Raw genomic sequence first — 25,834 nt, 5'->3', positions numbered from 1 at the left:
CCAAAAAGTAGAGGTAACAGTGAGAAAGCTGGTTAAACAGCTGGTACAGATCTTAACTTTTCTTATCTTTGAGAACCTGAGCAACGGTTTCCTTTTAGACATGGTTGTCCTTTTTTTTCAAGCCACTTAATGAAACTTATTACATTCTTTTTTAAAATGCAAATTTTATGTCATAGAGATTCACGGTTTCACGTATGCGCCTCATTTTCTGTTCTATATATGTTATGCTCATGTTTATTGCTTTTTGTGAGCTTCAGAATGAAAAATAAAAATTTAAATGAAAGAAAAAGAGGACTACCTAAGAATGGTCGTGAGAGCTGAAGAACGTAGGACCTCTTCAGATTTACAGTGTTTAACGTTCTCCATGCCATCTAAGTCCATTAACTACCCTGTGAGGTAGGTACTACAAGTACCTAGCTACATCTCACAGATTAGGATCAAAGGAAGGTCATCTTTCTGATTAGCTGTTCTTGGACTCTGCTCCAAGAATACCCACACACAGGCCCAACAGAAATGAGACACAGCAAAAGTCCCATACCGGCCTGTGGTGAAAGGGCAGAGCCCGTCACACAGGGTACCTGGAACTCCACCTGCTCTAACACATGCTACCCTCGCCTCCTTCCAAACCCTCGAGAAGACTTTAATACTTTGGTGTCAGGAGGTTTGAAGTACACAAAAGGGGAAAGAAAAGAGCCTGCTGCCTCTAAGATCACTGGGGGGGAAGGCTGAGGGCACAAAGAGATGCTAGAACAGGTCCCTGCCCTCTCCTCTTGTTCCTCCTTCCTCCTATCCCATCTCCAAAGTCCTTCTTAAAATACTGAGTGGACACCAAACCTCTGTTCACATAGAAAACAAACACCCTCCTCAGTGGGCTGTGGCAAATGTGCTCCCTCTGCCCCTTTGCTCAGAATGTTCCCTCTTTCCCAGAATGCCCCTTCATCCAAACCTTACCCCAAAAGCCCTGGCTCACATTCTACCTCCTGCTGGAAATCTTTCCTGCCTGCCCTGGCTCCCAGGAATCCCTGGCTCTTCTAATCTTTTGCAGCTCTCATTATCCATACCACTCATCTGACATGTGATAACAAGTTTCCTTTGTTCCATGGGTTGCTGCGGCCAAAGAATCTATCCCTGTGGCTGGCCAACTGGTGATGAGCTTCTCTGTACTTAGCTAGGGTTGGCCTCAGAAAGCAAACTCAGTCTATTGTTGGGACTGAGCTTTCTAGCATGGTAGAACCCGTCTGGGCATGTGCATTGCCTGCAAGAACTTGGGGCCATCTCCACACCACAATGGAGCTCTCAGAGTAGGCTGTGAAGGCCTCTGTGAGTAGGCTGAACACATTAAAACCAAATTAGATGAAAGAGAACAAACGTAAAAGATCTCATACAAGAAATGTATGAGTGAGAAAGAAGATGAACCGGTCATATGGCAACACCGAGAGATAACATTTGATGGACAGGTTGTGCACTCTACTGGTAGACTCTTGATGTTGGAAAAAGCAAGGAAGACCGTGGCATGTTAAGTGAACCCCTGCAGTGAACTTATGGGAAGACAAAGACTAGAGTCATACCAGTTGAGAAGGAACTGATGGATTGGGATCAGAATTATTGAAGGGAATGTGCACAATGACATCACAGAGGTTGTCTTCCTACTTATCTGACTGTTCTTTCTCAGTCTGCTTGGCTGGCTCATGCATATCATGCCCCTTCAATGTGAGTGAATCCCAAGGCTCTGTTCCAGACCATCTTTTCTGTTCTCTCCCTATACCTTCTCACTTGGTGACCACATCAGCTCCCTTGATTCTCCATGAGTGTTCCCCTTGTAGCTGAGCTCAAGGACAGCTAACCAAAAGATGACAGTGTCCAAAAAGAAAAGGATGCAGATGACTCACAGATTTAGATATCCAGCCCTAATCTCTCTCCTGAGCTCTATTCCCATATCACCAACCATCCAAAGGATATTTCAAACTGGTTATCCCATAGCTATCTTAAACATATGTCTAAAGTAGAACTCACTCCCCTGAGATCCACTTGTTTTCTGAAGTTTCTTATTTCTGTCCAGGGCACCATATTGCTCCCACTCTCCCAGGTCTCCCTCACTCCATATATCCACTCAGTTGCTAAATCTTGGCATTTCTGTCTCCAACATCTCTTGCATCTATCTTCTTTTCATTATTCACATAGTTACCGACTTAGTTCAACCTGTCATTACCTAACAATTTAACAGCCTCCTAATTGGCCTTCCTGCCCCAAGTCTTTCCCTACTCCAATTCATCATTTATACCATTGTCACTTTACCTACTTAATAAAGTCCAATGTTCCCCTAGTCCTTTACAACCTGGTCCCAACCTCCCTTTCCTGCTTCATTTATACATTACTCCCCTTCCCACATTTGGCAGGCTAGCCAAACCAGTCTCTTTGATGTCACACACACACAATTTTGGTCTCTGTGCCTTTGCCCTGACAATCCCGCAGATATACTCTCTTTTTACCTCTGCCTTAGAGAATCCCGTACCTCAATTGCAATGCACTTGTCATTCAATCCTGTCAAACATTTTGTGTATAGCACACTAGGCCCTTCTATCCTCCACCATCTCCCAAAGTCTGTGCAAGCTCATGTTTGTTGCTTCTATGACACTATCTATGCTCCAGCATTACCTTCTACTTAAAGTCTTTCCTGATCCCCCCAAAGGCTAGTGCCCCTTCTTCCTAAACTACTTTGCATTGATTTTGCTTTCTTGGTGTCAATGTGTATGTGTACATGTTGTCTTTCTCAAGACGATTTAAGTGGGGACTCTTTCATTCTTTGTAATTTTATCCCCAGTGTCTAGCACAGTGCCAGGCACATAGTAGGTGCTTAATAAATGCCTGTTGATGGACAAGGTAACATGCCACCTGTAGGTCATTCACTTTTCATATGTCTTGTTCCCCCACTAACCTCTAAGTAAGTTCCTTGAGGGCTGTAACTGTGATTTAGCACTTACACACAGATGGTCAAAAACTTTTTGTTTCCTGACTAATATGCTGCACATGACTGCTACTCACACACATGCATCTATTAGGGAAGTTAGAGGAGATCCTGAAATATTCCAAGAAATGTAGGTCATCTTTGCAGAAAGCTAGGCTTCTGAGTTTTCATGCCACAAGGATTCCAACTGTTCAGAACACAAACTTCCTAGCTGGGCCTGGCCTGTGGGAGCTGATCTCTCTATGTGATCAATGTGAACTTCTGCCTGCAGTATCATACACATCTGGAAAACCTTCAACTAACTCTCCTTTAAACGCCAACAGACTCCCTCTAAAGAGGGACAATCTATGGCTTTAATAAAAGAAAACTGAAGGCTCTAGAACTGGAAAGCACCTTAGAAATCAGCCAGTCAGAAAAGCTTTTCATTGGACAAACAAGGAAACAAGCCTGCAGAGAATAAATAACTTGTTCACAATCCCTTAAGTAGCAGAGACCAGATCAAACCCAAGCCCCAGGTCATTACTTTTTTTCTACTATACCAGTTATAAAGTCAAAGGACAGTCATTCATGAGTTGGTCAGTAAGCATTTATTAAGCAGCTACTATTTGCCAGGTACTATGTTAAACACTGGAGATATAGAAGAAGGCAAAAGGCCTGGGACCAGAGTCTCTCAGGTCTAACGGGGTTTGACTCCAATTTAAAGCTTTCTCAAAGCTACGTTCCTCTCTACTGATTGAGAATGAGTGAAACCATACTGCTGGCTATACAGCCCTGAGTTCTTAGACTGTTACTGCCAAGAAGGGTCTCAGAGATGATCTGGTCTAGTCCCCTACTTTTACAGAAGAAGCTAAGGCCTAAAGGTAGGAAGTGACTAATCCAAGGTCATATTACCTGTCTTTTAAATTTATTTTTATTTTTTCCTACATAATAGTACGTTATTTCTTCCAATTACATGTAAAGATAATTTTCAACATTCACTTTCATAAGATTTTGAGTTCCAATTTTTTTTCTCCCTCTCTTCCCCCTTCCCCAAGACGGCCACATCATCTCTTCAGAAGGGATCTGGCCAAGACTATCCCTGGCCATTAGCATCCTTTTAACTACTGTCATTCCTCTAATAACTACCATCCTCTGGCTCAGCTGCAAAAAGAGCTGGAGGACACCCATGATAAGATGGAATGTTGCCAAAATCTTGTGCTGGCCTGTGATGGAGTGGAGCCCTAAATGCCTGGTACCCAGTCCTCCACATTGTACAATTCTGTCCAGGGTCCAAGTCACCCTGCCAGAGCAGTGCTGTGTAGCCACAGCAGCTGGACCGACCTTCCTCCTTAATGCTCTCCATTACAATTTCTCCAGAGAGGAAAAAAAAAGTCCCAATGACGATAACCATTCAAAACACGAAGAGGAAAGGAAGCTCAACATAAAGAGAAGTTAAGTAAAACTCAAAACCCCAAAAGAAAAAACCTGAACTGAAAACTCTCACTAAAAGTGGCTCCAAACCAGTCTTCTGTCTAAGCCTTACAGTGGTGATTCTTTCTGGGCACTATTCCACTCTCTGAGGCTCTGGTTTCCTCCATGTAAAATGGGGAGGACAATACTGGCCTGGGGCTCAAGTCCCAAAGTTTTCTTGGAAGCACATTAGGGGATAGTTCCCCAGATCTGGTTCCTCTCTCTTTTTTCTACCCACTTCACTCATAGATTCTTGCCTCCTCCTATTGAACCGGAGATTACACCCCCTTGTTTTACATCCTGGGAAAACAATTGGCCTTTTCAGAAGGCAGTTCTGGTTTCTAAACCAAACCTCCCTCCCCCTTCCTTTCTCAGAAATATCTCCTCCCCATATAAGCAATCACTGACATCTCACAGAATAGGCTCCACTGATGGAAGAGTCCAGAGTGTCTGAACAGTGGGATTAGATAAAGCCAGAGGTTGAACTTCCCTGACTGCCTGAGGGAAATGTTCTGAGATCAGACCTCCTCTGGCTGGTTTGAGGGAGCATCAAGATAACCTGTCAGCTGTCAAACCACAAAAGTTTCTGCCACTATCCACCTCAAGAATAATAATGCGAAAAGGGCATTGGACTATGAGTCAGGAAGTCTAGGACTGCCGCTAATTTCTTATACATCCTTGAAAAGTCATTTAACCTAAAGGTCACCTGAAAAATGAAAAGGTTGGATTACATGATCTTTAAGGATCTCTGAGCTCTAAAGAATTAGGAAGAATCCTAGCGAAGGGCATAAGGGAGAAGGAAAAGCTGAGGTGAAAATGCAGCAGCAGGCCATGGAGCTAGAAATGTCCTGCAGACAGGGAGAAATATGGGGATGGAAGAAATCTCCTGGGGTAAGAGAAGAACCCTAAAGGACACACCATCCAACACAAGCCCTGGTGCCTAGTAGGTGTTTAATAAACACTTGTTAATTGAGTGATAAGTGTCCAGTGGTGAAGCCTACAGACCCCTTCTCGGAATGAGGCTTTTAAATGCATAAAACAAAACATGTAGGATGACAAAGGAAACCAATTTTATACTGAAATATAGTGATCAACATATTTTCAAAAAGACAAGTGCATGGAACCAGAATGAGAGCCCCTGTCTTAATCTGACAGCTTCAAAAGACTTATGATGGAAAATATCATCCACATCCTGAGAAACGATTATGGAGTGTGAATGCAGACTGAAGCACACTATTTGTTCTCGCTCTTTGCTGTTGTTTTGTTCTGTTTCTTCTTTTTCATGGTTTCTCCCATTCATTCTAATTCTTCTATATAACAAAAGTAATGTGAAGATATGTTTACTATGAATGTATATGCAGAGTCTATATCAGACTACATACAGTACTGGGGAGGGGGGAGGAGAAGGAGAGAGGGGGAGAAAATTTAAAACTCAAAAGCTTATGGAAGTGAATGTTAAAAACTAAAACTAAAATAAAAATAAAAAAGAACCCCTGCCTTAGGGGGCAGGCACTATTGGTATGTTGTGTCTGGAGGGGCAGGAGCAGGCAGGGAGATGTGAGGAGACCTTGCAGAACCACCCAGGGAGACTCTCAATGGAAGAAGTCTCTGGCTGCCCATCCTACTTGTAGGAGGAACTTGCCCATTCCGGCTCTGGACAGACTGTGCTTTACTCTGAATGCCACAGTAACACTGCCACCTTGTGGTTGCTCTCTGATTTGCCCAGAACTGAATCAGGATTTGAGGATCCACGATGCATCCATTCAACATTTTTATTAAGCACTTTTTCTATGCATTTCATTGTAGTAGGTCACATTAGGGGAGATATTCAAAACATAGTCACTTCCCTAAAGGACCTTAAAAGTGGGTCATATCCCCTCTCCTCACCTATAAAATGAGGGGATTGGAGATAAATTCTATGGTCCCTTCAAGGTCTTAGCCGTCCGAAGCCTGACTCTTACCCTAGCTTGGTGCTGTATGGGAACACTTGAATGACAAACAACTTCTTCTTTGTGGTCAGGCTCTGTATGGCCACCTCAAAAATACACCTTATAAGGAAAGACAGGAACCAATGGAGCTTATCCCTAACCTTTGCCTCAGTGGTTGATAACCTATGGAACCCATGCCAAAGGAATCAACTGAAATTACTTTGAGTGGCACTGTCTAGTAGTTATTCTGAAGGAAATAGAAGGCGTTTCATAAGGGGCAGTATTGGTACTATTGTTCTAAATTTAATGTACACTTTTAAAAAACTGTAAGAGATTCATGGTTTCATATGCAATCCTTTTTTCTGTTCTTATGTGTATATATGTTTAGTGTAGTCTGCACTAAAAATACACATATGTATGTGTAAAATAATCTAAATAACAAATGCTTGGATTTTGTTCACTATCAGCATTTTAAACCTTGCTTCCAGTTATGAGATTCTATTATATGGTACTTGCCATCAGTATCCCACCATGTACTGGAGGTTGTATATCTCTTTAGGAAAAATTTCCCACCCCCACCCCCCAAACTGTCCAGATTGGGAATCTCCAAATCTAACTTGGGTCATACTATATAAAGACTGATGGGTGAATTGGAAGAGGTTGGCCTGGGAAGAGAAGGTTGAGGGGAGATGTGATTGTGGTCTTCAACTAAGTAAAGGGCTGGCATAAGGATGAGGGATTAGACTTGTCCTGCTTGGCCCAAGACAGCAGAACTAGAACCAATAGGTAGATCTTGGTTATATATGAGGAAGACAGGATTAACAGTTAGAGCTGCCAGCTCCTCACTTGTTACTGATGACATGCACTGAGCACCAGCTTGCCCCCTCCCCATCAACAATCCCCACCATCTGCAAAAATACTTCAGGGGCTCACACTTTTTCATCAGATAGAACAAGGGTCCAGGACACTCACTGTTCCTCCATCTGACCTGTGCTTATGTTAAAAATGTCAAATTTGGAGCAGAAGCCTAAGCCCTAATGCTTCATGGTGTCAGTCTTAGTGGATGCTATTGCTGTTACTATGAGGCCAAAGGAGTCAAATAATTCATTGAACAGAACTGGGGAAGACTCAACGTAATAAAAGATGGGGAGACTGTAGGAAAAGCAATTGACTTGAAGAACAGATACAAAAACAGGAGTTCAGGACGCTGCTAATGACATAAATGAAGAGACAGAACAGTCCTACCACAGCCACTGTCCTTGCACAGACACTGCTAAGGAAAGCTTTGCAAGATTAGCAAAGCGGCAAATCTGGGGGAGATGAGGAGAGGACTGATACTGGAACTGACGCCATCGCTGCTGAGCTGAGGCAGCAGCTTCAAGCTGTCACAGCCCCTTGATGGCTACAGATGGACCCTGATAAACTGCCAACAATGTATATGATAAAATGAAAAAGTTCACATGAAAAGGAATCATTACAATAAAGAATGGAAAAATAAAAGATGAAAAAGCAGAAATGATGAAAGTCATGAAGCTTAACAGATGTCCTGTCTTTCCATATTTTATTAATGTAGCCAAAGGTCAGAAATGTGAACTCCAAGATGCCTATTAAATAAAAAAGGTCTCTAGAGTCCAATCTCTTGTACCTGTTCTTGAAATTTCACATGGTTGCCATAAGCCCTTGGTCATAATTGCTGAAGATTTCAAAGGAGAAGCGCTTGGTATACTGGTTTTGAACAGGCTAAAATCTGGATCACAAGTTACAGTTAAAGGTTTCCATGATAACAGAACAAAAAAAACCCAGCTTAAGAACACTGGCTACTGGTACTGGTGTTGCAGAGTTTGGAAATGAAAGACTGAGGGGGCGGAGCCAAGATGGCGGAGTAGAAAGACGCACATACACATAGCTCCGAACCCACAACCCACAAAACGGCTACAGGGGAGTAACTCACGGCGAATTCTGCACCCAGAGGCCACGGAATATTGGAGCGAGGGAGATTTCTGTTCCGGAGGGACCTGCAAACCTCTCGCGGGGGGTCCTTCACGCTGCGGACTGGGCGCCGGGACTGGGAGCTGAGGGCAGCCCTGCAGTAGCCGCGGCTCCGAGAGAAAAAGATCCGAGCGGGCTTCGGGGACGGGATCTCCAGCGGCCACATGGGTCCCTCCAGCGGCCACATGGGTCCCTCCACCCACAGAGGGACCTGCAAACCTCTCGCAAAAGGTCCGTCGCGCTGCAGACACGGAGCCCAGCCCAGCCCAGACCTGCTGCGGCCACGGCACCAAGAGAAACAGACCCGAGCAGGCTTCAGGGACGGGATCTCCAGCGGCCGCACAAGTCCCTCCGCCCACAGGTGACGGGGGTCGGTGAGAGAGTCTCTTTGGCAGGTCGAGAGGGGAGTGGGGTGCCCCCATGATTTGGGCCCCACCCCGGGAGGTAGAAGCTGAGAGGCGGCTGCAGACAGGGGCTCCCCAAGCAGGTGGGAGCCTGGATCCATTGTGGAAGGTCTGTGCATAAACCCCCTGAGGGAACTGAGCCTGAGAGGCGGCCCTGCCCCGACCTGACCACTTGAACTTAATTCTCACACTGAATAGCAGCCCTGCCCCCGCCAAAAGCCCTAAGGCTGGAAGCAGCATTTGAATCTCAGACCTCAAACACTGGCTGGGAGGACCAGGAGTCGAGGTGGGTGTGAGGAGAATATTCAGAGGTCAAGTCACTGGCTGGAAAAATGCCCAGAAAAGGGAAAAGAAATAAGACTATTGAAGGCTACTTTCTTGGAGAACATACATTTCCTCCCTTCCTTTCTGATGAGGAAGAACAATGCTTACCATCAGGCAAAGACACAGAAATCAAGGCTTCTGTGTCCCAGCCCACCCAATGGACTCAGGCCATGGAAGAGCTCAAAAGGAATTTTGAAAATCAAGTTAGAGAGGTGGAGGAAAAACTGGGAAGAGAAATGAGAGAGATGAAAGAAAAGCATGAAAAGCAGATCAGCTCCCTGCTAAAGGAGAACCAAAAAAATGTTGAAGAAATTAACACCTTGAAAACTAGCCTAACTCAATTGGCAAAAGAGGTTCAAAAAGCCAATGAGGAGAAGAATGCTTTCAAAAGCAGAATTAGCCAAATGGAAAAGGAGAGTCAAAAGCTCACTGAAGAAAATAGTTCTTTCAAAACTAGAATGGCACAGATGGAGGCTAAGGACTTTGCGAGAAAGTATGATATCACAGAACAAAGAGAGAAGAATGGAAAAATGGAAGATAATGTGAAATATCTCATTGGAAAAACAACTGACCTGGAAAATAGATTCAGGAGAGACAATTTAAAAATTTTGGGACTACCTGAAAGCCATATCAAAAGAAGAGCCTAGACATCATCTTTCATGAAATTATCAAGGAAAACTGCCCTGAGATTCTAGAACCAGAGGGCAAAATAAATATTCAAGGAATCCACAGAACACTGCCTGAAAGAGATCCAAAAAGAGAAACTCCTAGGAACATTGTGGCCAAATTCCAGAGTTCCCAGGTCAAGGAGAAAATATTGCAAGCAGCTAGAAAGAAACAATTCAAGTATCGTGGAAATACAATAAGGATAACACAAGATCTAGCAGCCTCTATATTAAGGGATCGAAGGGCATGGAATAGGATATTCCAGAAGTCAAAGGAACTAGGACTGAAACCAAGAATCACCTACCCAGCAAAACTGAGTATAATACTTGAGGGGAAAAAATGGTCTTTCAATGAAATAGAGGATTTTCAAATTTTCTTGATGAAAAGACCAGAGCTGAAAAGAAAATTTGACTTTCAAACACAAGAATGAAGAGAACCATGAAAAGGTGAACACCAAAGAGAAGTCATAAGGGACTTACTAAAGTTGAACTGTTTACATTCCTACATGGAAAGACAATATTTCTAACTCTTGAAACATTTCAGTATCTGGGTACTGGGTGGGAGTACACACACACACATGCACACACGCACACATACATAGAGACAGAGTGCACAGAGTGAATTGAAGAGGATGGGATCATATCTTAAAAAAAAAATGAAATCAAGCAGTGAGAGAGAAATATATTGGGAGGAGAAAGGGAGAAATGGAATGGGGCAAATTATCTCTCATAAAAGAGGCAAGCAGAAAGGCTCATTAGTGGAGGGATAAAGAGGGGAGGTGAGAGAAAAACATGAAGTCTACTCTCATCACATTCCACTAAAGGAAAGAATAAAATGCACACTCATTTTGGTATGAAAACCTATCTCACAATACAGGAAAGTGGGGGACAAGGGGACAAGCAGGGTGGGGGGGATGATAGAAGGGAGGGCATGGGGAGGAGAATGCAATTCGAGGTCAACACTCATGGGGAGGGATAGGATCAAAAGAGAATAGAAGTAATGGGGGACAGGATAGGATGGAGGGAAATATAGTTAGTCCTATACAACACAACTATTATGGAAGTCATCTGCAAAACTACACAGATTTGGCCTATATTGAATTGCTTGCCTTCCAAAGGGAAGGGGTGGAGAGGGAGGGAAGTAAAGAAGTTGGAACTCAAAGTGTTAGGATCAACTGTAATGTTCTTACCACTAGGAAATAAGAAATACAGGTAAAGGGGTAAAGAAAGCTATCTGGCCCTACAGGACCAAAGAGAAGACAGAGACAAGGGCAGAGAGGGATGATAGAAGAAAGAGTAGATTGGTCACAGGGGCAATTAGAATGCTTGGGTTTGGGGGGGGTAGGGGATAAAAGGGGAGAAAATTTATAACCCAAAATTTTGTGAAAATGAATGTTAAAAATTAAATAAATAAAAAAAAATAAAAAAAAATAGAAATGAAAGACTGACCCTAAATCTTGAAGATATTCATGATTCTGGAAAAGATGGAGAGGTTTTTATGACAAAAGAGGATGTCAAGCTTTTGAAATGCAAAGCTGAAAAATTGAAAAGTAGATTTAAGAAATTATTGAACAGTTAGAGATTACAAGTAGTGACTATGAAAAAGAAAAGTTAAGTGAACAGCTGGCAAACTTTCTGATAAAACAGATGTAATAAAGGTAAGTGAAACAAATGATGTAGCAGTGAATGAAAAGAAATATTGAGTTACTGATGGACTAAATGCCATACAGGGACTGCTGAAGGCAGGGTTCTAGGAGTTAGCAGTACCTGGCTGGCTTCAGTGCACTCCAGCCTAAGAATCACTAATTCATAAAACTACCCCCACTGCCCCCACCCCATGCCAAAAACTGCAATAGAAATAACTTAAAAGATAACTGAAAATTCCTGCAGTTCCCATTGCTAAGAACACTGGGAATAATCACTGATAGTTGAGAAAATTTTCTACAAAGCCCCTTAGTGCCAGCTGTGGTGGTGCACACCCTGTAGCTATTGCTACTGGAATAGGTGGAGGCTGCTGAAATGCCTGCGTTTTGGGGGTTCTGGGATGCAATAGAGTTAAAGCTGCCTGAGTGTCCATGAGCCCTGGGGTTACCAAGACTAGAAAGCCACCTAAGGGAGGGATGAACTAAGAAATGGGACAGGTCAAAGCTCTGATGCTAATTGACAGTGGGGTATGACCTGGGAGAGATAAGGTGATCTAGTCTCAAAAAAAAAGGTCCTCAGAGATCAGTCATGATATGCCATGCTTGGAGATTATGTGAGTGTGGTTGAAAAAGGAGTAAGCAACCCAACTAAAGTTGTAAGAATAGCACAGCCTCTCTGTTACCTACAGCAGAAGTGGAAGTCATTGAAATTCCTCAAGAAGAGAAGGTACACGACAGGTGGGATGGGTGGAGGCATGGGAGGTAACAAGTTCTAATTCTCTGGAATAGCAAGGTATAAGACAGTATTCTTCTCTAACTTCAGGAAGTCAGTTTGAGAAAGTGAGTTAAATAAAGACAGATGCTTAAGAAAATCATATAAAACCATCAGTTACTGGTTTCAGGTGATGAAATACATCATGGTTTACTGTCATTATTAACCAAGCCTACAGATAATTTATTCTGAACTTGTGAGTAAATAAAAAACCCCAGAAAAACATTTGTATATTCCAGAAAAAACAAAACAATCTGAGTTACCCAAGAGTAGCATGAGCTGCCTTGGGAAATAGTTTTCTGTCACCAGATGCCTTGGAATAAAGCCTAGATAATAACTGACCGGGAATCAGGTAAAGGGATTCCTATTGGAATAGACAGCCTTCAGATTTATCTTTCAGCTCGGATTCTGTGAGGTTGTGGAGAGCAGAGACAGCGTAGAGATCACATAGAAGGCAATGAAGCTTAGAATAAGTGAACCATCACTTGGGTAGCCTGGGAATAGGGGGTTGAGTGGGGAAGGAAGAAATTATCCCAAAGCTTTTCCAAACTCCTCTGGACCTCAACAGTACCCCAATTCACAACATTTAGAGCAAAAGACTTAGCTTCCTATTTCACTCAGAAGAAAGAGGCCATCCAGCTCCTATCTTCTACTCAACAAAACTTCTCAACATCATCATTCACTTTGACAGAAAAGGGGATATCCACCCTTTCTTCTCATTCAGCCTAATCTTTCTATCCCTTCCCTATAATATCACACCATCCTCTCCCCTCAGCGTCATGCTCTGGCTCTGGCCATCTCATTCTCTTCCACAGTTCCAAATACAATCTCCCCTACGTCAATAATTCTCAAATAGGTATCTCCAAATTTCCAACTACCTATACAGTTTTTAGCTGGGAGTCACTCTGTCACCTCAAACTCATATGTCCAAAATCAAATTTACATCTGCTTTTCCTTCTGATTTCAATATTTCTACCAGTGGCACCACCATACACCAGCCTCCCTATTGGAAATCTTGGTGTTTGTCATTCAGTTCAACAAAATTCTTTCCTTTCCCTCACCTATTATATCTAATTAGTTGCCAAATCCTGTTGAATCTATATTTCTTCCATGCCTCCACTATTCCCATTTTAGTACATGGCCTTTATTTCCACTTGCCTGGACTACCACAATAGCCTCCTAACTGGTTTTACTGCTTCCATTTTCTTCTCCTCTCTTCCAATATATCCTTCATTCTTCTACCAGACTACAATCTTTTTTTTATGAATCTGGTCATGTCACACTTCTTCTCAAAAATCTTTGCTGGCTCCCTACTGCCAAGCTTGTAAACCTCTGGTTCCTTTTGCCTGTCATTCAAGGACATCTACAGTTGGACATCACAGACTTTACCAGTCTTATTTCATTTTCTCTTCTATACATTCTATGGCCCAGCCAAATCAGGCTCTTTACACTCTGATAAAGAGTCTGTATTTTATTTTTTCTGTACCTTTCCTTGTGTTGTTATTCCTTAGGCCTGAAATGCTCTCCTAACCCTCCTCACTTATAAAATTCATACCTATGCTTGAAAACTAAATAGCCCAATCCCTTTTGAAGTTCTCCCTGATTCCCTCCAAACTTCAAGCTGGTAGCTTCAGACCTTACAGACTTTGTTTTATTCCTCTATTTGATGTACTTATGAGGTAATATGGCATACTATAAGTATGTGTGTTTCTGTTTTGTGGCTCAATGGACTATAAGGTCAATAGGGGCAGAGGTCATGTCTTAGCCTAAGCAAGTTCTTTCTCTCAGTGTCTAACACAGCGCTCTGCACAAACCAGAAATTATTCAGAAGAGACCGGAAAAGCCAAGAATCATCTAGTAGAGGCTACAAGAACTAGAGTATTTAGCCCTAAAAATTAATTAAAAGCAGGAAAAATTACATGTTTGCTACAAAATATCAAAGAGGCACAATTGTGGGGATGGAGGTAACTACAGAAATGATAAAAATGAAGAAGGAAGAGTCTTTAAAAAAGGATTCCATAATTTTGTAAGTGGAATGTTTGTGGTAGCAAAAAATTATCCAAACAGAAGTAAAAAAATGGCCAAAAGAGCCTTTTGTTTGGGAGGTGTGGTGATTCACAGCTCATCACTGTGCTTTTGACTACGATTATCTTCCACCCTTGCAAATTGATGGGTACATTTAACAAAATGACAGCTTCTAAGAAGGCAAATCCAGAATGGCCAATTATTTCAGACATCTTAGACAGATAAATTGAGATTTATTTAAATAAAGGACCCAAGTGTTTGTGTTCTCAGTTGCAAAAGTATTTGTTGCACATCAAGGATTTGAAGACATTTTCAAAGAAGCAGGAGAAAATCTTTTTTTGATAAAGAGGCCAAGACTGAATCAATCAAAAAGACAGTTGCAAGATCCATGAAGGTAAATCAGTGTTTTAATGCTTCAGTGTAAGCAAAAGTCAAGCCAAAAGCAAGAAATTAAACTCCAAAGTACACTGTAAGAAGTGTACTGTATTTACAAATGGGTGATTATAAAAGGAACTAGAATAAAATATAATTGTTGAAAGAAAACTGCTAAGTTTTTACCTCCCAACAATAATACAGGGATGGACAGATAGATATTCTTCAAATTTTGAAATATAGTACCAGCAAAATCTTAAATTCTTCCAATTCCGCCCCTCATCGCATCATATACTATTCTGTTTTCTAGCCCATGACTGCTCCCCCAGTTGGTATGCACACAGAAACCTACAAATCATTCTTTCTTCCCTTCCTATCGCCCACGCTCACCGCTCAGCAGTCTTGGTGGGATCAGATTATAGGTGCTGTAGATGTCATTGGAGAACTGTAACTGGAGTTCAGGGCTCCCCAGCAGGAGCGGAGCCACCTGGTCCACTTGGAAGGGAGTCTTCTCTAGAATGACAACTGCATCTTCCCCATCCCCATCCCCAGAGGTCTCGTTTACCTGTGGGGAGAGGAAGAATCAGGGAAGCTCAGAGCAATCACTAAAGCGTGGAGAAGGTCATGGAGGTTACCCCAGAGCCTGTCTGACTTCACACTATCCTCCTGGTGCTAGTGGGGAGCCAGTAGCTACAACTGCCCTTTTTACTCTGACCTGGCCCCTTTCCTTAACAGAAGGGTTAAGTAACTTGCCCAAGGTCACACAATGGTCAGCACTGAAACCAGAACTGGAATTTAGGTTTCCCCACTCTTAGCTTCCCCACTCTTAGTCACTCTTTGGTGACTAGTCAGTAGGGAATTTAGACTAGAGACATGAGAGTCTGAGAGAATTTGGCCAAAAACCAGAGATATGGAAGCCTAGGCTTACTGACCTCAAATCTAGCCATGGGTGAGAAAATCTGATATTCCAAGGTCCGGGAAAGTTAGGGATATCAGGTAACTGTGATACTTGGCCTAAGTGATGTCCTCTTTGCTATTACTAACCAATTATAATTTCCGAAGGACTATCTCCCCGCTGAGCTCCTTGAGATTAGAAACTGTTTCAATTTTTTGACTTTTCAGCACCTGGAACATTGTGTTTAGTAAGTACACAGTGATTGTTTTCAGATCGCTTTTGTGTGTGATCCTGTTATATTTATTAATACAATTATTAGTTATAATTTTATTAATAAAAAATAAAAGTCAGCAAGGTGGCACAGTGAATAAACCACTGGATCTGGCGGCAGGGAAACCTGAGCTTAAATTCTGCCTCAAACACTTACTCACAGCATGACCCCGGGCAAATCCCTTAACTTCTCAAAGCCAGTTCTTCACCTAGAAGAAGGCGACAATAATAGCAGCTACCTCCCACTGTTACAGTGAGGATCAAAGGAGATTTGCAAACCTTAAATCGCTAAATAAATGGGTGCTATTATCATTATTAAAAACATTTGTTCTGCCCCACTCATTAAAGCAGTGCCCATGAAAGGTGGGAGACGCCTCCCCTGGGGGCATGCCTCCAACGTTCTTAGTATTTATCCTAGTGCTTAGTGCGGATAATTTGTATTACAGCTCCTACTATTAAAGTACGGTTGTCAAGGCAACCCTGTGAGGTAGGTAGAACAAGTATTCCCATTTTGCAGACAAATTCAATAATAATTCAATAAACATTTATTAAGCACTGGGGATACAAAAAGAGGCAAATGACGGTCCCTGCCCTCAAGAAATTACAGGGAAACTGAGTCTCTGTCTGACCTCGTGCCAGCTAGGTGGTGCAGCGAATAGGGGAACCACCTCTAGAGTCTGAAAGAGCTGAGTTCGAATCTCCCCTAAGACCCCAGCTGTGCCTGACCTTGAGTAAGTCACTTAATCTTTTTGCCTCAGTGTCCCCATCTGTAAAGTGGGGGTGATAATAGCCCCCACCTCCCAGGGTTTTTGTGAAGATCCAATGAGACAATCATTATAACGGGCCTGGCACACAGCAGGCAATATTATCACTATAATTCCTGCCCTAGGTCAAAGAACAAAGAACCAAGAGCTCTGACACAGGAGTTCACTAACTACATCTCCTGGGAAGTCAATCTGAGTAAGTAACAGAATGAATGAATAAATCTTGTACAGGACTGACTCTGTTCAGTGCTGAGTAAATGCTGTCAATTTCCCTCTTCTGGTCTCTGGTTGGTACATCCCGTCCCCGCATTCAATGATTGGTACATCCCGTCCCCCGCTTTCAATGATTGGTACATCCCGTCCCCCGCATTCAATAATTGATACATTCCGTCCCCTGCTTTCAATGATTGGTACATCCCGTCCCCGCATTCAATAATTGGTACATCCCGTCCCCCGCTTTCAATGATTGGTACATCCCGTCCCCGCATTCAATGATTGGTACATCCCGTCCCCCGCTTTCAATGATTGGTACATCCCGTCCCCGCATTCAATAATTGGTACATCCCGTCCCCCGCTTTCGATGATTGGTACATCCCGTCCCCGCATTCAATAATTGGTACATCCCGTCCCCCGCTTTCAATGATTGGTACATCCCGTCCCCGCATTCAATAATTGGTACATTCCGTCCCCCGCTTTCAATGATTGGTACATCCCGTCCCTGCATTCAATGATTGGTACGTTCCCCGTAGCCTAAGCGCGGAAAGGAAGAGCCACAAATTTGAACCTTGGTACAGGCCCTTCTGCCTCACTCCCCCGAACAGCAGAAAGAATGGTACCTTCCCGTGGAGGAAAATTATTTTATCCCGCGAAGACTCTTTGAGCACTTTCTGCAGTCGGAAGCCAGAGAAAGGGAAGCGGGTGGGGGCAGCGGTTCCATTCCCAACGGGCTCTTTATCGCCTCCTGGCCCAGGAGCCAGGACCAACTCCTCCTCTTTCTCCTCCTCGCGTTTTCTCTTGCCGGGTTGAACGGATGGATCCTCCATGCTAGCGCCTTTTGTGGTGTGCGCATGCGCGGGGAGGAATGACGCCTTTGGCCCTTTTCGCGGTTTCAACTGGGGAGTCTCCGAAAGGGCGCTTGGACTACAGTTCCCAGCATGCCGCGGGTCCTAAAGCCTCTATCTCTGTATCCGCCACACCTGTATACGTAATGTACTCATGTGACCCTGTATTAGGCAGGATTGTGGGATGAGTTTAGGAATTGATGCTCAGTCCTCAGCCCCAGCTAGGCTCAGAAAATAATTGTAAAATTTTTTTAAAAGTTTCCTAATTACATGGAAAACCAGTTTTTAACATTTATTTTTAAAAATTTTGAGTTCCAAATTCTCTCCCTCTCTCCTTCTCTGAGACAATAGGCAATTTGGTGTAAGTTATATATGTGCGTTCATGCAAACACATTTCCACGTTAGTCATGTAAAAAAAAACAAACCAAAAGAACCCCCCCCAAAAGCGAGACAACAACGTGCTTCGGCGTGCCTCCGCACTTCTTCCTCCGGAAGTCAATGGCCTTTTTCATCTTGAGCCTTCTGGAATGGTCTTGGGTCGTCCTGCTGCTGAGAAGGGCTGGGCCGCTCGCTGTTACCGTGCTCAGCGCTCTGGTCCGGCCGCCTTTGCGCCACCGCCTGGGAGCGCTTTCGGGCTGTCCTGAAGTGACCCAGCTGGTCATTTCCTGTAACATGACAGCATTCCACTTGTTCAGCCATTCCCCAGCTGAAGGGCACCCCTTTGATTCCCAGTTCTTGGCCACCAGCTGCTACAAATGTTTCTGTGTCAATAGGTCTTTTTCCTTTTTTCTACTCTCTTTGGGATACTAAGTATCCAGTAGTAGTATCACGGCATCAAAAAGTGTGCACGATTCCACAGCCCTTGGAGCGCAGTTCCAAGTGGTTCTCTAGAACGGTGGGATCGGTTTCCAACATTTAGCATTTTCTTTTCTGTCATATTAGCCAGTCTGATAGGTGTGAGATGATACCTCTGAGCTGTTTTAGTTTGCATTTCTCTAATTTACAGTGCTTTTTCATTTTACTATAGATAGCTTTGATTTCTCCATCTGAAAACTGCCAGTTCTAATCTGTTGACCATTTTATCAATTGAGGAATAGCTTGTATTCTTATTGACTCTGTTCTCTATGTATTTAAGAAATGAAGCCTTTATCAGAGATACTTGCTGTAAAATTTTTCCTAGCTTTCTGCTTTCCTTCTAATCTTTTGTTTAAAATATAATGTAATATAATCAAATGTATCCATTTTACGTCTCACAATGCTTTCTCTTGTTTAATCTAAAATTCTTCCCTTATCCTTAGAGAGGACAGGTAAACTATTCTTTGCTCAACGAATTTGCTTATGGTTATCACTCTTTATGTGTAAATCATGTACCCATTGGTATGCAGTGTAAGATGCTGATCTGTATCTAATTTCTACCATCCTGCTTTATAGTTTTCCCAGCAGGTTTTGTTAAATAGTGAGTTCTTATCCCAAAAACTTGGGTCTTTGGGCCTATCAACACTAGGTTACTGGAGTCATTGACTGTTGTGTCTTACGTACCCTAATCTATTCCAGTGATCCACCTCTCCATTTTTTAGACAGTACCAAATTGTTTTGATGATTACTACTTTGTAATACAGTCAGAAAATAATTTCTTAAACAGTACCTTATAGGCAGGGTTTTGTGGGATACAAAGGAAAAAAAAGAAACATTTCTAAGACTCCACAGCTTATATACAATTAAATAAATGCTAAGTGATTTGCAGAGGGAGACAGCACAAAGAGGCATCTCATTTTCTATTCAGCAACACTCATTCTGGATTTCTGGGGATTCTCCACTGTACTTCCAGGAAACTCATCATTGGGAAATATGCAAGATCCAATCTGACTTGGTGCTCACACCTCTCTGATTGGGGTGGGGTGAAGAGTCCTAAACTCTTCCATTTAGGGAGACACCCTCTCCCCCACCTCTCTTATGTGTTGTAGTTTCTTCATTCGATTGTAAACTCCTTAAAGGCAGAGACTGTCTTTTTTTTTTTTTTATGTGCAGTGTTTAGTATAGTGATTAATAAATGTTTATTGACTAAGACTAAGGAGTTAGCATCAGAGCTGAGTCTTGGAGGTAGCCAGGTGGCACAATGGGTATGATGCTGGACCTAGCGTGAGGAAGACTTGAGTTCAAATCCTGATTCTGCCACTAGTTATGTGATCCCAAGGACAAGACACGACTTCTTTTAGCTTCAGTTTTCTCATCTTTAAAAGGGGAATAATAATAATGATAATACCCCCTGGAGATATTGTGAGAATAAAATGACATAGTATTTGCAAATGCTTTACAAACCTTAAGGAATTCTATATTGAAGGCAAAGGAAATTTCTTCCAGTTAGGGACAGAATTGTGAATTTAGGGAACAAGTAAGCCACTTGACTGGAATGTTCTGTGTGTGTATGTGAAAGGAAATAATATGAAATAGATGTGGAAAGGTAAACTGGATTGTGATCTTGGAGCGTTTTAGATGCCAAGCTAGGATATTGGTATTTTATCTTAGAGGCAATAGGGAATCACTGAAGATTTTTTACTTGTGCCTCAGGATGATTATTAAATTGGAGGAGGAAGGGAAGGAAGAGGAAGATTGGAAGAGAGAGAAGACATGTTCAGTTTAAATGCTTAAAGACAGGACTAGAGTCTAGGAGAGAAATTAAGTATGGATATATTAATTTGGAAGTCATATGTCATCCTCAACTCCTTACTTTCACCTTGATGGGGTGCTTGGGTGCCTGTGCTCAGACCCTAATAGCAAGACTATATTTCTCCCTAGCCTCAAAGCACTATCCCTGGCACTTTCTTCCCAGTCCAAGAATGCTATGCCTATCAGTTACTCATGAGTGGGCCACAGCAAAACACTTATCTCTCCCTGGTATAGTAGTAACAAATCACACCTGTAGGAATTATTAGTACTGGCCCTTAAACGTATTCAGTATCGACTGGACTATCTATACCTACTCCTTACCTCATTATATGCATCCTGGACTCATTATGTATATCCTAGACTTAAGGCATATGTCCACTCCTTACTCTTATCTTGTCAAGCGATACATTGATTGGTAGCAGACTGAGCAATCCTCAGTCAGCCCTGACCTCTAGTTAACTTAGTGATGTAGCAGACCTACAAACCACACCCCGCAGTGGTCCACACCTTGGGCTTTTCTTGGTAAACTCTGGGTAAAATGCCTATGAAATAGATACAAAAAGTTCATGTTCTGTTAAGAACTGGCTACTCCTTAACCACTCTGAAACCCCGCCCTGAATCATCATTAGCATACCTGGCATGTATTTTACTACAGTTTATCTATATAAACTTTAACTGTACCTCTCTAAGGTCGCAGGTTGCTTAAGAACTTTTGTGTAAAAATAAAGCACAAAAGTAAAACGACGCAAAGAATGCTTGAGGCTGTGAATTCTTTGCAGACAACCCTGTCCCATACCCTGGTCCTAGAGAGGTCCCTGAACCCCTCAAAACTGCATCAACCCCCCCCACATCCAATCTGTTTGCCAAGGCCTGCTGATTTCACCTTTGTAGTATCTCTCAAATACACTCCCTTCTCTCTTATGACGCTGCCGGTGCTTTCTTGCCTTCATCAACTCATATCTCGATTATTGCAATAGCCTGCTGGTGGGTCTGCCTGCCTCAAGTCCCTCACCCCTCCAATCCATCATCCTTCATCGAGCACCAAAGTGATTTTCCTTTAGGAAAGGTCTGATCTTGTTACACACACACCCTCCAGTAAATAAACTCTGGTGTCTCCCTATCGTTTACAAGATCAAATACAAAATCCTCTGTTTGGTTTTCAAAGCCTTTCCCGACAAAACCCCCTCCTATCTTTCTGGTCAACTTACATCTTATTCTCCACTCCTCTGCCCTTCCTCCATGTATTCTTTGATCCAGTGACACTGGCCTCCTTGCTGGGTCTATTGATGGGTATATTTGAATCCATCTCTTGGTTCTAGGCATCTTCTTTGACTGTCTCCCATGCCTGGCACATAGTAGGCCCTTAATAAATGTTTGTTGACTGATTAGAGATATTTGAACCTATGGAAGCTGTTGAAGTCACCAAGAGACTATTGAGAATCTCTGTATGGCAGAGCTTTGATGGATACCTTTAATTAGGGGGCAGCATAAAGATGATGATCAAGCAAAAGCAGAACCCTAAGGATGAATTATGCAACTGGGGCAAACATCACGAAAGGCCACTTCACTTGGAGAACATTTAGGGGAGCAGGAGAGAGAAGCAAAGAACTCAAGTTACCACATGGCTGTCACTGGAGGCAGAGTGGATAGAGTGCTGGGCCTGAGTCAGGGAATACTCCTCTTATCAAGTTTAAATCTGGCCTCTACATTTACTAGCCGTGTGACCCTGGGAAAATCACTTCACCCTGTTTGCCTCAGTTTCCTCATCTGTAAAATGAGCTGGAGAAGGATATGGCAGTATCTTTGCCAAGAAAACCTCAATGGGGCCACAGAGTCAGACATGAAAATGACTAGGCAACAAGTAGCTTACCTCAGCACCTAATTATCAATAGTTGATTCTCCACATTTGTATCTAAAAAAGCTTCATTAGTTAGGGGAGGGAAGGTGAAGGTGCAGTGGTAACATTTTTAGGAAAACAGGTATTTGGGGACAGGATGGCTTGAAGCAAACTTCTTAGCCAAATCTTCAAAGTATCAGAGCAAGAAGTAACATTAGGCATCATCTAGACTAAACTTCTCATTTTATTAAAAAGGCAACTCAGGGCAAGGGGACTGAGCACAGAAAATGGCACATTCAACTCGATGGCTAACCTAGAGTGGAGTCAAATGGATCCCCAATCTCATAGACACTTGAACAATCAGAAATAGAAGAGAGACCTTAGAGACCACCTTGATTAACTTCCTCATCTTACAAGAGGAGGAAACAGAGACCCAAGAGTAAGTGTGAGAACAGGAGTGAGAGAAGTGATCGTAACCAATGATTTGGGGAGATCCAGAATTTCCCCCCTTTTTTTCTAAAGCCCTCATTTTAAGGCTCAATCTCTGAAGGACATTGCTGATAAGGAGACTGAATTAAATTAGTGTTCAATCTAATTCAGACCCCACCCAGGTGGGGAAGGCCTTTGTGCTTTATACTGCTATGGGTAGGGATAAATTCTTTAGTTAGATTGCCTAAGGCTGAGCGATTTAGAAGTAAATGATGTCATCAAAGTTCCATTCCTCCAGCCCCTCATTAGAATAGGTCCACCTCTCATTGTAATATTCATTCTCTCATTAATTGTTATCCAGTAAGAGCTGATTGCCATCCTCAGGTGCACCCACTCTTCCAAGGGCGTATAAACTCTGAGCCCACCACTACGATCCATCTTTGGCAGCTGAGAATGTCACCGACCCATTTTATTAGTAACATGCTAACCTTATTAATAAAATTATTAATTACCTGGAAACTATGCCTTGTGAACTTCTTAAACTTCACAAGACCTAAAACCTAACACTCCTGATTCCTAGGCCAGAGTTATTTCAGCTATGATGTTCACGTTTTGTTCTCCATAGTCAGGCAAAACAAATTCCCACACTGGCTGTGTCTAAAAAAATGTTTGCTCCATTAAGTATCTTGAGTCTGTCACCTCCCTATCAGGAGGTGGACAGTAGGAGGGATTCTCTGGAATCATGCTTGATTGCTGCATTGGGCAGAGTTCTTAAGTACTTCCAAAGTTGTCTGTATGACTTTTCTTGAATTTTATTTTTCTTGAGTTCTTTTTTTTGGTCTTTTTTTCTTTCGCAACATGACTATTATGGATGTTTTGCATGACTACACATGTATAACACATTGAATTGCCTGCCTTCTCCATGGGAGGGAGGGAGGAAGGGAGAGAATTTGAAACTCACAGTTTTCAAAACATATATTAAAAATTGTTTTTACATGTAACTGGGGAAAAATGAAATACTAAACAAAGTTGTCTGTATTTACAATGTTATTGCTGCGATATAAATTTTTCTCCTGTCCTACTCAGTTTCCTCTACAGTTTTATACAGGTCTCCCCAGGTTTCTCTGAAGTTGTCATCATTGTTTAGAGTGCAATAATATTCCACTGCATTTATATGCCATAGCTGGTTCAGTCATTCCCCAACTGATGAGCATCCAATTGTTTGCCACCACTGAAAGAGCTGCTATAAATCTCTTTGTCCATATGGAGCCTTTTCCTCTTTCTTTGATCTCTTTGGGGAATAGGACTAGTTGTGATATGACTGGGCCAAGGGGCATAGTTCCAAATTGCTTTTCAGAAGGACTGAACCATTTCCCAGTTCAACAATGCATATGCTCTAATTGTGCAGATAAACAGTTTTCAAAAGAAGAACTGAAAATTAAAAATGATTACATAAAAACATGTTCCAAATCTTTGGTAGGAAGAGAAATGCAAATTGCAATTACTCCGATATTTTACCTTGTACTGTGCAAATTGGTAAAGACGACAAAAGAAGGAAACAATCATTGCTGAGCCACGGGGAGCGACAGACACAGCAGGCTATTGGTGGAGCTCAGTTCCTATGTATTTCAGTTTGGAATTATGCAATAAAAATGATTGAACTGTCCATAGTCTTTGGCCTGTTGATCGTACTAATGGGTATGTACCCCCAAGTCAAAACTGAAATAAAGGTCAACAAAGAGGCAAAAGAAAATATGCCAAAATATTCTCTGCAGCCTGCTTTGCTACCGCAGAGCAAATGAGATGCAAAGGAAGTGGCCATTGGTTCGGGCATGATTGAAAACTGTGGTGTATTAATGTAATAAAATACTGTTGTGCAGTAAAAAATGACAAAGGTGAGAAATTTAGAAAAACATGGAAAGATTTGTATAAACATATGTAAAGAGAAGTGAGCAGAACTTAGATGACAATATACACAGTGACTGCAACAATATAAATGAAAAGCTTCCAATACATAAGTGAGAGAGGTGAGAGGAGAGAGATCACCAGAATGTTGTTGTTGTTCAGTCCTTTTAGTCATGTCTGACTCTTCCAAGACCCCACCTGAGGTTTTCTTAGCAAAAATACTGGAAGTGGTTTGGCATTTCCTTCTCCAGCTCATTTTACAGATGAGGAACTAAGACAGACAGGCTGAAGTGACTCGCCCAGGGTCACACAGCTAGTAAGTGTCTGAGTCCAGTTTGAACTCAGGAAGATGAATCTTCCCAACTTCAGGCCCAGCGCTTCATCCACTGTACTACCGAGCTGCCCAATAGAATAGAATATTGCATATTTAATTCAATATCAAGCACCTGCTATGTATCAGGTAATATGCTAAAAGCCGGGATACAAGTGAGATAAAACAAAGACAGTCCCTGCCCTCATGGAGCTTATTATCTATTGGGGGAAGACAACACTCAAAAGGATACTGGAGGGTAAGAAAGCAAGGAACACCATGGGATACCCAGGCACCTTGTTCTGTGTAGTTGTAACTAGGGAGACCTGCAGATGGAGAGCAGATGAGCTCAAAGTCCAACTTCTGCCCCTTATAAGGGATTCAGCACTCCACCTTCCAGCCTTCAGATCTGAGGGTAGAGGAGGCTGAGGGACGGGGTAACCAAGGTTTGAATGAACATTATGGTGATGAGATTAAAAGTGATCAGTGTATCCTGGAAGAGGCATCTTGTTCCATTTTTGATTTTTGTTCTTTTTTTTTTTTCCAGTTTGATCCTCCTAGTCAAAGCTGGTGCAAGTTCTGAGGGCTTTGAAAAAACTGCAAAGGCAAAACTTGGGTCCCTGTGCTATCCATCCCCCTTCCCCTCCCAGAGCTGGAGAGATGGCTCAAGAAATCCTCTCTCTCCTTAGCCTATCTGTGGTCTCTGGGGAGCCCTCTGACTCTTAATGTATTGGGAGGTAGCCCCTAAAGGGCCACAGAAGGAGGAGGATTGGTAAATGCTTTAGCAGCAACAATCAGAACCATCAGAGAACCTCCTTCTAAAATTTCTTCCTTGCCTTCACCTCTTTTGTTCAATCATGTTATAAGCTAATGCCCACAGCAGGGGGTCTGATGGTTCATATTGGAGACTGGAATGAAGTGAGACACTTATAGACCATCTGACAGTTAACAGAATGAAGTTTCCTTAGCCATAACATGAACAAGATATTTAGCAAGAGTACAGTATTGATTTACCTCTGTATTAGCCAAGCTGGAGCTCAAATCAGAAGCATGTGTTATGCCTGAAGGAAGAGCCTCCTACCTCCTGGGATGGCCTGGTCGCTGTTTCAAGCCTTAGTTCCCTGGACCAATTAAGTCCAGAGGATAGTTTTCAGTTTCTT

The 25,834-nt window shown here is 42.5% G+C and overlaps 1 protein-coding gene and 1 pseudogene across 8 annotated transcripts in view; one reads left to right on the top strand and one right to left on the bottom strand.

Moving 5' to 3' along the window:
• The window catches only part of ST3GAL4 (ST3 beta-galactoside alpha-2,3-sialyltransferase 4), a 118,349-nt gene extending 100,691 nt beyond the window's left edge, over window positions 1-17,658 (bottom strand). For 6 of the 8 annotated variants that reach the window (XM_072611538.1, XM_072611541.1, XM_072611539.1 and 3 more), the window contains exons 1-2: window positions 17,302-17,546; window positions 14,927-15,101 (exon numbers count right to left, since the gene is read on the bottom strand). In XM_072611538.1, coding sequence (XP_072467639.1) covers window positions 14,927-15,101; window positions 17,302-17,508 — 382 coding nt within the window. In that variant the 5' untranslated portion in view covers window positions 17,509-17,546. Of the gene's footprint in view, window positions 1-14,926; window positions 15,102-17,301 lie in introns of all 8 variants that reach the window. The other 2 variants (XM_072611550.1, XM_072611545.1) reach the window with 2 other exon arrangements.
• Window positions 5,231-8,248, top strand: LOC140503203 (60 kDa heat shock protein, mitochondrial pseudogene; annotated as a pseudogene).
• Window positions 17,659-25,834: the final 8,176 nt, after the last annotated feature.

The sequence above is a fragment of the Notamacropus eugenii genome, chromosome 5 (assembly GCF_028372415.1).
Source record: "Notamacropus eugenii isolate mMacEug1 chromosome 5, mMacEug1.pri_v2, whole genome shotgun sequence".
Taxonomy (NCBI): domain Eukaryota; kingdom Metazoa; phylum Chordata; class Mammalia; order Diprotodontia; family Macropodidae; genus Notamacropus; species Notamacropus eugenii.
Note: the sequence above shows the minus strand (reverse complement) of the source record. Positions and strands in the feature narration are given on the sequence as shown.